Raw genomic sequence first — 13,561 nt, forward strand, 5'->3', positions numbered from 1 at the left:
CAGCCAGAGTCCGTTCATGTTGACCTGGACTTCAGAGAAGTAGATACCAAATAGGAGAGGACCCAGGACTGAACCCTTAGGGACTGCTCTCATGACTGGTTGGCAGTCTGACTTGGAGTCAGCTACTTTTATACTGTGGGTTCTACTTTCAAACTGTGGGTTCTATCTGTGAGCTAGTTTGCAACCCACCTAGTGATATAAAGGTTGATACCTAGCTTAGTAAGTTTTTCTATGATTCCTGAGTGAGGAATGGTATCAAAGGCCTTGGCCAGATCAAGGTAGGCTGTATGAACCACCTTACCTTCATCCACAGCTCTGGTGACTGACTCAAAGAAGTCAACCAAGTTGAGCAGGCATGATCTACCCTTCACAAAACCAAACTGTGTAGGATCCAGAGTTTGGAGATTCCCTATATCCTTGTTTATTAGGTCCATGATGATGCATTCCATAGCTTTGCATATCAGACTCATCAGGCTAATGGGGCGATAGTTCCCGGGATCTGTAGTCACTCCCCCTTTGTGGGGAGGGATGACTGTAGCAGTGCAACATTCAGTAGGGACAAAGCCTGAGGTGAGGCTGTGATTGAACAGGGCACACAGGTGAGGTGCCAGTTCACTCTGTAGTTCATGTAGAACACAGCCAGGGATACTGGCAGGTCCCATAGAAGCTGTATTCTTAGCCTTGGACAGTGCTGTTTTAACCTGTACAGCAGTAATACTGGGTGCCTGGCAATCTACTGGTATTGTGATTGGTCCTTTGGGGGAATCTATCCCTCCAGCATGTCCTATTTATTGTGGTAAGGTTTAGATCCGTGGAGTGTGTGGCTCGAGGGGATATGGTTTTCTTTAGGTGGAGCATGTCCATCAATTCTGGGTTGGAAATGGCCTTGTATGTCAGGCAGAGATCACCTCTGAGTAGGCAGTATGCAACCAAGTACAGCTGGAGTTTCTTCAGTCGAGCTGCATAGGGCATCTGCTTGAGGCCAGTGATCATCTTGGTGAGGTACTTCTGTGGTCTTTCCAGTTGTTGCAGGTGTCTTGTAAGGTATATCCCAAATGGGGCATTGTACTGTATGATGGGTCTGATGAGTGATGCATAGAGGGGCCCAATGACCTCTTTCAGTCTGGATGCAAACCCTTTTGTGATTAGGTGGGCCACATAGAAGGATTTTCTAACCACTTTGGCAATGTGATTATCAAAGGAGAGGTTACTATTTACTTGGGTCCTCAGATCCCTTATTATGTCTTCTGTATTTAGGGGGCTACCACCTATGTGGTAGTTTGTGGGTACTTTGTTTTTTCCAAAGGGGATGACTATGCACTTTTTAGGATTTAGCTTAAGGCCATGGTTTTGACACCAGGTATCTGTCTCAGTGAGGCCCTTTTGGAGGATGTCTGTGTCAACCGTAGAGTCAGTTATAGCCCCTAGTTTGCAGTCATCTGTGAAATTGGTAAGCCTTAGTCCTCCTGTGCTTGCCTTTACCTCTGAGAAGTATATGCCAAACAGGGGGGGTCCTAAAACTGAGCCCTGGGGAATGCCACTTGTAACCGGTGTAGAGTCAGACCTAGCTCCCGCAACTCTTACCATGTGGGTTCTGTCCGTGAGCCAGTTGGCAACCCATCTCGTGATGTAGGTATTTATGTTCAGGCTGGTGAGCTTGTCTATAATACCTGAGTGGGGAATAGCATCAAAAGCCTTTGCAAGGTCTAGGTAGGCTGTGTGGACCACATTTCCCTCATCTATAGCCTTGGTAACTGTCTCAAAGAAGTCCACTAGGTTTAGGAGGCATGATCTGCCCTTAACAAAGCTGAGCTGGGTAGGGTCCAGTGTTTGGAGGTTCCCAATGTCTCTATTAATGAGATCCATGATGATGTGCTCCATAGCTTTGCAGACCAAGCAAGTCAGGCTTATAGGGCGATAGTTCCCAGGGTCCGTTGTGGCTCCACCTTTGTGGAGTAGAATAACCGTTGCTGTGCACCACTCTGTGGGCATGTAGCCTGTGGAGAGGCTGAGTTTAAACAGTGTGTTTAGGTGAGGGGATTAGTTCATCTTTGAGCTCATGTAGGATGCAGCCTGGGACACCATCCGGTCCCATTGATGCTGTGTTTTTGGCTTTGGAGAGGACTGTTCTAACCTGAGTGTCTGTGATTTCAGGGGCACTACATTCTTCTGGTATAGTTATAGGCCGTTTGGGGGTGAGAGGGGGTTGAAGTTTGCACTGAACCTGTCTGCCAGGATGTTGGCTATAATGGTCAGTTCAATGTATTTTTTGCCATTCTGCACTAACTCCGAGAAGATCTGAGAATTGCCACTTAGATTCTTAACAGAGCTAAAGAATGCCTTGTGGTTATCTTTGGAGTCCATGGCAATTTTTCTTTTCGTAGCTAGCCTTGGATGATTTTATGAGGGAACGTAGTTTCTTGCTGATACTGATCAGGGATGTCTTCCCTTCTTGGGATTTTACTCTTTTCTGTGCTAGTTTCCTCCTTCTGTTGTACAGCTTGTTTATGGCAGGGGTCCACCAGACTGGTTTCCTTTTCTTGGAGGAGTGAGTCTTGGTTTTCTCTGGGATAGCATGATCCATGCATTCTTTTATGTGCCCATAGAGTGCATTAGTAAAGGATTTTGCAGCTTGGACAGCGTTATCCTTTAGCATGGGGGCTTTGAAATTTCCCACCTCGGTCTTAAGTAAAGTGAAGTTTGCTTTTGAAAAGTTTTTCACGGTGGTTTCTTTGACTGAGGGTGGTGGCGGAATGTGGATATCCAGAGTGATTAGTTTATGGTCAGATCTAACCAGTGAGGGGTTGACCTCCAGTGTGGAACACCGGTTGTCCATGTTGGTGATGACCAGGTCCAGTATGTTGTCACCTCTGATGGGGGTGTTGACCAGTTGATCCAGGGCATTTGAGTTTATAAATTCTAGGAAATGTTGGGCAAGGGAGTTTGTACTTGAGTAGTTCTCCCAGTTAATGTTTGGGTAATTGAAATCACCCAATATCAGGGTGTTTGGTAGGACCATTATGTTTCCCAGTGTTTCCAAGAATGTGGAGTGGGGGTCCTGGGACATGGTGGGTGATCTGTAGCAAGCTATAATTTGAATATCAGTTTTGTCCGTTGTTAGTTGCAATTGGATGATCTCGGAAGCATCGTGCTGTGCCACTAACCTGGAGGTGTGGGTATCCTTGATGAATATGAATACTCCCTTGCCTTTTGTATTTCAGTCCAGGTTTTGTGGCCAAAATATATGGTATGAGTTGCAGCCTGGTAGTGCTGGGGTGTTCTCTGGAGCCTTAAACCAGGTTTCAGTTACTGCACATATATCGATTTTCTGAGGAGTGCCTTGAGTGTGTGCATTTTGAGGTTGAGACTTCTGGCATTGAGTGGCATTACCCTCAGTTTTTTGTTACTTGTGCTGTTTACAGTGGTGGATTTGTCTTTTGAGCCTTGCCTAAAAAGGCAGTATGGAGGTGGCAAGAGCCTTGGCCAGTATTCAAAAGTCTAAGGGTGACAGGTGCAGGCCGTCTCTAGCAAAGCAGCGTGGCTTGTCGAGCATGTCATCCCAGGCTGACAGACACTGGATCCCCTTTGAATGACACCAGAAGCTTAGCCAGTTGTTGAAATTGATAATTTTTCTCTATACCGTGGTATCATTCTTGGTGAGGCAGGATGCTACTCTGGGTCAGGGTCATACCGGTCTGGACTATGTGATCAGAGAGCTCCTCCATGTAGTCCAGGGAGGTATGGCTCAGGTCATTCACACCAATATGGACAATGACAGAGTCATATTTGTACTTGCTCTGGAGTGACATGAGTGCTTGTGTTATGTGGCGGATCCTGGCACCCGACAGGCAGCTAACAGTAACCTTCTCCTTGTTCAGCCTAGAGTGGGACGTCAGTGTGCCTGACTATAGAGTCACCTATTACTAGTGTGTTGGGTATGTTATTTTGCCTTAAGGGCTGTGATTGCGTGGCACACTGGTTTTGTGAAGTATATGTTTCATGGTTTGTGTTGGGGGGTGGAGGTTGTTTGAATGTCTGCTTTGGAGGTCTCTGTTGCTTTTGCAGATTTTTATTTAGAGCCTCCGAGTATGTTTTCATGTATTTATGTGTGTTTTTTGCCAGTGCTGGTTTCATAGGTCTGTGTGAGACTGGTGGTGCGATGCAAGTAATTCCCCTGTCCAATTGACTGCCTGGTCCAGTTGAGAGAGCTTAGCCTCCAGTTTGGCTGTGTAATTGCATCTCTTGCATGTATTAGTGTTTGGTGGAAGGAGGCGAGGGTTGTCTGTGTACATGAGGCAATTGTCACATTGCCTCAAAATGCCCAGATTCACCAGTTGGACTGGAGAGTACACCTGAAACTGCCCTTTGGACATGCCTGGATAGGTACAGTGAACTGTTTTACTGATTGGCTGATAAGGTCAAATAGAGAGACTTGTCCTTCTCTACAGTATAGGGGAGTCTAGTGCTAAGGATTATTAGTGCTTACTATGAGTTTTGAGCAAGTGCCGGGATGAGAAGTGAATGGTTTGAGTGCTTAAGTTGAAAGTTTGTCTAGTTCCAAGGGAAAAATTGAAGAGTAGATTTTGTGGAGCTGGGAATAGTTATACCCTAGCTAACCGGCGCCCGGCGCGCAAAACCGAGGAAAATGAAAGAGATAGAAATTAACCCAAAATGGCCAATAAACTACTAATTTCTGGGCTGAAACCACTTCTCCAGGGGCAGATAGGTTGCTCAAAGCTTCCTCTCTCACAGTGATTAGAGAAACTTCCTTCTATCCAAGTAAGGTGTGGGCAAATACAGAAACTTGTAACACAGCCCTGAATTCAGCACTAACCTGAAAACTGGACTATACTAGCTTAGAAAGGCAGGAAAACAAGTTTTTTTTTTGTTTGTTTTTTTTGTTTTTTTCCAGAAAATAAAGCAAATACAATTAAAAAAAACACTTTAAATGCACAGAAATGGCTATCACACTTGAGTGTGTAGCCTACAACAGTTAAACATGTAATTTAAACACAAAAATTACTTTGTTAAAGTGCAGGCAGTAAAATAAGTACAATATGTAGCTGAAACAAGCTTTTTAAATCACAGAAACTCTAGGAAATCGGCATTTTAGGCAGAATTAGCTAAAGGAAGCAAGAAAATGCAGAAAAATTATACTTAATCACTCCAAAGTCTCTCTTTTGTCTCTCTGCTGCTGTAGAACTCTGCAGGGCACCAGGCAGGAGCTTGCTGATCTGTATTCAGTTTGTCTTTGTATTTAGCACGAGAAATACATGATTCACTGATGTGGGTAGAAATCAGTCCCTACCTTAATGCTGAGGACAGCTATCTCCTCACATCTCTGTTGTGGTTTTTGCATTTCTCAAATGATGATGCCTGCCATGATGTGGAAGCTAGAGCCTGTTTCAAGGGGGGGCCTAAGTAAGTAACATTGTCTCTTAGAACATTATTCATTATTCTTTTTATGTAGAGTCTGGCTAAACTTTGCATTATAGCAGTCAATGAAAATGTGTATTTTTGTTTAAATTAAAAATAAAAATGTGTACTAAACCAGATCTTGGCTCTTTCGAGCATGTGCATGTGTTTATGTGTGTTTGCGTGCATGTATGTAAGACTAGGGCAGGGCATCTAATTTTTTTTTTGGTAAACCAAGGTCTCGTCTGTGGCTTAAGAGGAATCATACCATGACAAAGCCTAAATGTCTACACACTGTGTAATGGTTCACTATTCTAGTTGTTAAGCAAACTACTAATGTATTTCGCTTCTGCTGCTTACTGTAAGTTTATGTATACTTGTGCAGAATATAAGTTTGGTTTAAGCAAAAATAAAGCATAGAAATATCCCTAATTAAAAATGTAGGGTATTTTCCCCTTTGCTCAATGAGTAAAGCTGTTTCTTGTATTTCTGTAGGCTTCTGAATGCAAATAAGATCAACTGTATACGGGCAGACATGTTCCAGGATCTTCAGAATCTCTCACTTCTTTCTCTGTACGACAATAAGATACAGACTGTGGCAAAGGGGACATTTTCTGCCCTTCGGGCCATCCAGACATTGTAAGTATTAAAAATGCGATGGAGAGCAAGTGACACATTAGCATTGCATTATATAGTGAAGAGGACTCCAACAAAATAAGTTGTACAAAACTGCAGAAATGCATTGTACTTTTCCTTTTTTTTTTCATTGAGATTTACAAAATGGTTATGTAGGATAGCTCCCTGACAGTCCTTTATTAAAACTAAATAAAAGAAAACTAAAAAGTAGGTTGTTACAGTTGGGCAGAACTGCCCAATCTGTTTCACTCTCACTTTGCTGCACATAGTTATGAAAAACCTATGATATTTCAGCTCAGGCTTAGCTCATTTAGTATAAATTGCCTGTGCCCCTTCTTTCCTTAATTCTTAGAACACAGACATGAAATTATATTCTTTGCATCTGTATAACTATGTTGCCTTACTGTTATCATTAGAATGGTAAATGCCGAGAGAGGAACTGCCTAATAAAGAGCATCTGTTTGAAATGGAAACGTGATCAGATATATCCATATTTTTGTCTGTGCAGTTTTTTTCCCGTGACCCTGCCAATCAAACCTCCCCTACTCGATTTCACCAAATATCAAGGTTACAGCTGCCCAGGGGACATCATTCAAACAGCTGTGAGCATGCTTTGTGTCCTTTCCAATATCAGTGCAATGTGGTTATACGGTCTGGCCAAATCCTATCCCTGGGCAAGGGGAATAGGCAATTCACATTACTACAAAGGTTCACAATGACTTCCACACATGGTTGCTGCTCCTGCACACCCATTATAAAGGCTATTATTCATTGGCGGCTTGGTGATCTTAGCACCCACACAAAGGCTGTGTATGTCTTTCCTCCTCTATAAGGGGCCTATGTAGTATGCCCCGGTATTCTTCCCTCCTAAAAGCATCACTATCCTAAGATGTTAATCAGTCTCAGAGCTCTGATACAGTAGTCAGGGATTTATCCTTTTAACCCACCAATGTTTTTCCAGTTTGTTTTTCTTAGGTTGATAGTTCCTCAGGTGACTGAAATATGTCTCTCAATTTGCTTCAAATTCTCTAAAGTAGGTGAGCTTTCTCTGGGTGTAGAACAGGTTGTGGGGCCTTCTTGCAGCTACAAAGTAGTGGTTACTCACGTGTCCTGGTTCTAAACTCTAGCTACATGTAGGTCAATATAATTCATTTTGCGGTTTGTAATCGTTTCCTACTGCCTAAAATTGTGAACAAAATATTGTTATATAAGTCCTTTTCTAGTCATTAAAACAAAATAAAAGAACAATAATTAAGATGCACACTTGCATTTTCTGAACAATGCAAGTAAATTTAGATTTGGTATAAGCCTCTCCTGAGTGATACCTTAAAGCTCAATGGAGAATGCCATCATACTAACAAAAAAATTAGAGCTTACCACTTAGATCAATGACTGACATTATGTGACATTATGTTAATAATGTTTGCTGTTAAGGAAAACTGTTTTACTGAGTAACATTGTCATGCTCTGTCCGATTCTGCCATGTTAGTATTTTTTTAATATAGAACTTAGCAAGTGTACCATAATACCTAGTTTGGTAAGGTTCTTAATTTCACTGTCTTTTTTATTGTACATTATCTCTTTTGTCAGACATCAAAAATATCCCAGCCTGACATAACTGCTTCCTTCATAAACCATTCTTTTTTTTAAACAAGAAATATCTTCATTGAATTATCACTTATGACAGAAGCTCTACACCAATAGTCAACTCCTCCCTGGTTAGAACCGACCACAAACTAATCACCTTGGAAATCCACATCCCTCCCACCCACTCCCCCACAAAGGTAACCACGATAAAAAACTTCTCCAAAGCTAACTTTGGGCTCCTAAAAACAGAGGTGGCTAACTTCACGGCACCCATACAAATGGAGAATAGTTGCATAACCACCGAATCATACACTAATGCACTGTACGAACACGTACACAAATACATGGATCTCGTCATACTCGATAGAACTAAGATGCTCTCCTCAAGTTATGTAAAGAATCTCCATGGCAATACCCAGATTTGAAAAAACAAACACCGTCGGCTTCACTATAAAGGGTATATCCTGTAGCTGAAATACTGCAACTTGTCAGTTTAAAACTATCCCCGACAAAGAATTTGATAAACAAGTTTCAAAGTATTTAAGGCATGTGGCAGCTAACTATTTTGGATTCTGATGAAGTCTGGTATTAACAGAAGAAAGCTCGCTCAATCCCAGGTTGCTGTTTGTGTCTTATATGTTCAATAAATCTTTGGTTTTATTAACAAGTGGCTGAACTTTGTGCACCATTATAGAGTATATTGGATCTTCTGGCAAGTTGCAGTATTTCAGCTACAGGATATACCCTTTATAGTGAAGCCGGCGGTGTTTGTTTTTTCTTCATTTGTGCTTTTTTAAGTGAAGGAGTTGTGGTTGTAGTTTCACAATACCCAGATTTGCTCTGAGCTACTGCACAATGGTACCTCCTATACCGAGCCAACAGATATTGCCAATATACTGGCCGACAGATTCAGTGCTAACTTTACCCCGCTCTCACCCCAAAGGACCAATCACATTGTCAGGCACCCAGTATTACTGCTGGATAGGTTAAAACTGCACTGTCCAAGGCCAAGAATACAGCTTCTATGGAACCTGGCAATATCCCTGTGTTCTACATGAACTACAGTGTGAACTGGCACCTCACCTGTGTGCCCTGTTCAATCACAGCCTCACCTCAGGCTTTGTCCCTACCGAATGGAGCACTGCTACAGTCATCCTTCTCCACAAAGGAGGAGTGACTACAGACCCTGGGAATTATCGCCCAATTAGCCTGACAAGTCTGATATGCAAAGCTATGGAACCGCATCATCATGGGCCTAATAAACAAGGATATAGGGAATCTCCAAACTCTGGATCCTACACAGTTTGGTTTTGTGAAGGGTACATCATGCCTGCTCAACTAGGTTCACTTCTTTGAGTCAGTCACCAGAGCTGTGGATGAAGGCAAGGTGGCTCATATAGCCTACCTTGATCTGGCCAAGGCCTTTGATACCATTCCCCACTCAGGAATCATAGAAAACCTCACTAAGCTGGGCATCAACCCTTATGTCACTAGGTGGGTTGCAAACTGGCTCACAGATAGAACCCACAGTGTGAAAGTACCTGACTCCAAGTCAGACTGTCAACCAGTCAGGAGTGGAGTCCCACAGGGTTTGGTCATGGGTCTTTCCTGTTTGGTATCTACTTCTCTGAAGTCCAGGCCAACACGAAGGGACACTAGCTGACAAAGTTCACAGACGATTGCAAGTTGGGAGCTGTTATTAACTCCCCAAGTGATGTTAACATCCTACAGAAAGGCCTCAATGACACCAACAACTGGTGTCAGAACCATGGCCTTAAGCTCAATGCCAAAAAATGTGTCGTCATCCCCCTTGGGAAAAACCTGGTTCCTTTGAATTACCACATTGATAGTAGTCCACTGAACACAGAAGGCGTTATAAGAGATCTGGGAACACAGGTTGACAGCAACCTCTCTTTTGACCACCACATTGCCACTGTGGTCAGAAAGTCCTTCTATGTGGCACATCTCATTACTAAGGGTTTTGCATCCAGGAAGAAAGAGGTCATTGTCTCCCTCTACTCTTCCCTCATTAGGCCAGTCATCGAGTACAATGCCCCATTTGGCATGTACCTCACTAGATACCTGCAACAACTGGAGAGGCCACAAAAGTACCTCACAAAGAGGATCCTAGGCCTTAAACACTTGTCGTATATGGACAGACTCAAAAAACTCCAACTATTCTCTGTCTCATATCGCCTACTTAGAGACAATGTCTGCTTGACTTACAAATCCATGTCTGACCTAGCTCTATTAGAAATGCTACATCTAAAGAAATCCCAATCCTTCCGCACCACACACTCCAGAGACCTCAGCCTCATTATCACAATCAACAGAATGTGCTGGAGGGACAGGTTCATAACCCAGAGACTGCCCATGCTATGGAATAGACTTCCCATACATTTCAAGCAGAGTACCTCACTGGCCCTCTTCAAGAGAAACCTTGATGAGTGGATGGGAAATAGAAAATTCAGCCTAGGGATCACTCCAGTGGCTCTGCTTGACAGAGGCACTAGGAACTAAGGTCGGGTGGCACGATGCTAGGGTAATCCTATGGGCTAGGCTTGTAAAAGCTCCAGGGCCATTAGCCTAGTACACACCTATGAACCTATATACATGAAAACAAACTATACTGACATATTTTTCATTGCAAACATTATACAGTCATGTATAATCTTCTATACAGTCATTGTCAGTGAAACATTACATATCTCATTCAATTCTTGCCTTCTCTTAAACCTAATTCATCCTCCAAAACATTATTCTGCATGTATACAGTGCCAATTTTTCCTTATGTAGTTTGTGCCTACCTTTTTTTAAAGATCTCACTTCCAGTTCTTTTATCTCTGTTACTATATTCACTGCTTCTAGTATGGTTGGTTTACACTTATTTCCATTTTGTAGAATTTGCTTTTTTGGCAGCCACCAGAATAAAAATCAGCAAGGTCTTACTATGTCTAGGCAATTATGATTCTGTATCACAGCACAAAAGGTAATTTTCTTAGTTACACCAACTTCCTCACCCAGTATTTCTGGCAGTGTAGTCTGCTTGGAATTTTGATACTCTGCTAAATCATTGCACTCCCAAAAATGTGTTCCCAGTTACCTCTTACTTCCCAATCACACCTCCAGTATTTGCAATCTACCTGTGGAAAAATTCTTTGGAGTCTGCTCAGGGTATAAAAATATCTATCCAAGCACTTCCAGGCAAAGATCCTAAATCTTCTAGACTTTGTTGCATATTTGGGAGCCATACATATATCCTCCCATTGTTTCTTTGGGAATTGCTTATCCAGTCTCTCTTCCCAATAATTTCTAACCTCCTCTGATTGACTCATATTTATTGTGCAATATTTTATGTACCCTACTAATTATCCCTTTTTTAACAGCAGGTTCTGTCCTAGATTGTACTAAAAAAGTACAGTTGTGTACACTTACCATAAATGTAGATGTTCGGGTGTATTCACTGTTGCAGTCATTACATTTGGGTTATCTGCTTGCAGGTAGCCCTCAGTCGGCCTGATTATCAAAGTCTTGGATCCTGCATTGGTTGCTGTCTCATCTTCCATGACGTCAGGTAGTCAGGGGTATAAAGCATGCAGCCGACGCCATTACATCATTTTTTCTTGCCCCAGATGTCAGGTGCCCCCATAATGGGAAGCAATTAAATACAAAAAAGAAAATACACCAGAAAGCTTTAAGTGTAATAAACAAGAAGAGAGGTATAGTCAATAGAAGTCAGGGGCTGGAGGGAGGGTAACCAGGACTGGAACAGTGAATACACTCAAACATCTACATTTATGGTAAGTGCACACAACTGTACTACGTTCTTTGTGTTTCACTGTTTCAGTCATTAAATTTGGGTAGATTTCCAAAGCTACGGAAGGAGGGAGGCAATTAGAGAGCATTAGGACCAGCTATTAGGCCCTGCAGGACTGCAGTGGCAAAACCAGCTCTGGATTTAGAAAAAATTGGCAAGTGGTAATGCTTGGTGAAGGTATGTACAGAACCCCAGGTAGCAGCTTCTAGGATGTCCCTGGTAGGGACACCTCTGAGAAAGGCTGTAGAGGTAGATGCAGCCCTGGTGGAATGTGGTCTTATCCCCTGTGGGGTAGGTTTTCCATGGTGCTTATAGCAAAAATGAATGCAATGGCCCATCCACTTAGAAATGGTTTGCTTTGAAATGGTCTTCCCCTCTGCCCCTGCAGCAAATGCCACCAATAGTTGTTCAGATTTCCTGAGAGGCTTAGTCCTGTACAAGTAAAATCTAAGTTGTCTGTGCACATCCAAGGAGTGCAGTATTCATTCCCATTTTTGTTCTGTGGATTAGAAAAGGAGGTCGGCAAATGAATGGACTGATTAAGGGCCACACTGGATACCACCTTGGGCATAAAGGAAGGATTGGTCCTGAGGGACACCCTGTCCGCATGAAAGATGATGAAAGGCTCCACTGCCATGAGGGCCTGTAATTCAGACACTCTTCTTGCAGAAGTGATGGCTAGAACGAAGGCTGTTTTCCAAGAAAGGAATTTCAACTCTGCATTTGCAGCTGGCTCAAAGGGAGGTAAAGTGAGCTTTTCCAATACAAAGTTAAGATCCCAGGCTGAATTAGGGGCTCTCCTGGGTGGTCTTAAGTTTTTGGCCCCTCTGAGGAATTGTTTCAACAGTGGATGAGAGAAGAGGGGAGGCTCTGTATTATAATGTGCTGAAATGGCCTAGGCATGAATTTTAGTGGAAGAAAAGGAAAGGCCTTTGTGAAGCATCTCAGTTAAGTATTGAAAAATGCGCAGTAAATTGGGCACTCTTGTGCCCATCCCCTGAGTTTGGCTCCAGGAACAGAATATTTCCCATTTGTCAGCATAGGATTTTTTAGTACTAGGCCTCCTTGCCTCCAGAATGATATCCGTCACTTGCTTACTGAGGGATGGTAACGGAGAACTCAGGTAATTAGCCAGGCTGCATGGTTCAGGGTTTGGAGCTGAGGGTGCAGAATCTGGCCCTCCTGCTGGGAGAGCAGGGAAGGAGTCTGAGGCAGGTGTGGCCAATCTGGTGCAATGAGAATTGTCCTTGGTTTGTCCGGTTTGATCTTTAGTAGCACTTTGGAGAGGAGAGGCAGAGGGGGAAAGGCATAAACTGATGAAAGACAGGGCATCCACTTTCCAAGCTTGCCTGTGGGGAGTCCTTGTGCAGAATTTGTCCACTTGGTAGTTCTGAGGGGGGGCAAACAGGTCTATCTCTGGGCTCCCCCATTTGTTTCTCAAAATGTCGAATATCTTTGGTTCCAGTTTCCACTCGTGTGGGTCCATGAGATTTCTGCTTAGGTCATCTGCCAGAGTATTTAGCTTGCCTGGTAGGAATTGAGCTTGTAGATGCACTTAGTGGCTCAAGCCTGTGTTCCACAGAGCCATGGCTAGTCTGCAGAGAGGGTATGAGTGGGTTCCTCCCTGCTTGTTTATGTACCACATAACAGTGGTGTTGTCCGTCTTTACCAATAATTGTCCTGAAAGAATGTGGTCCTTGAAGGCTGTCAGAGCATTCTGTACAGCTAAAATTTCTTTTTGATTGATATGCAGGTGCATTTGACTTGGGTTCCATTTGCCCTGAATGCACTGCCCTGCCAAATGAGCCCCCATGCATAGTCTGATATGTCTGTTGTTAGGGTTTGGGCAGCAGGGGGTAGAGTGAATGGCAGTCCCTTCTTGTGGTGGCAGGCCTCTGCCCACCAAAGGAACTCTGTCTGTTGACAAGGGATCATAGGAATCATTGATTCCAGGTCCTGAGAATGTTGACACCATAGGCATTTTAGATACCATTGTAGTTTCCTCATATGCAGTCTTGCATATGGAATTAGTAGAATGCAAGAAGCCATGAACCCCAGGGCTTGCAGTATTTTCCTTGCAGATAGCCGGGTCTTTGTGGCCAGTAG

The 13,561-nt window shown here is 43.2% G+C and overlaps 1 protein-coding gene across 2 annotated transcripts in view; it reads left to right on the forward strand.

The window, feature by feature from the left end:
* Positions 1 to 13,561, forward strand: part of SLIT1 (slit guidance ligand 1) — a 3,022,655-nt gene that overhangs the window by 2,210,187 nt on the left and 798,907 nt on the right. For both annotated transcript variants that reach the window (XM_044056244.1, XM_044056245.1), the window contains exon 13: positions 5,911 to 6,054. In XM_044056244.1, the coding sequence (XP_043912179.1) occupies positions 5,911 to 6,054 (144 nt within the window). The remainder of the gene's footprint in view (positions 1 to 5,910; positions 6,055 to 13,561) is intronic.

The sequence above is a fragment of the Protopterus annectens genome, chromosome 14.part0 (genome assembly GCF_019279795.1).
Source record: "Protopterus annectens isolate FY-2018-M chromosome 14.part0, PAN1.0, whole genome shotgun sequence".
NCBI classification, from domain to species: domain Eukaryota; kingdom Metazoa; phylum Chordata; order Ceratodontiformes; family Protopteridae; genus Protopterus; species Protopterus annectens.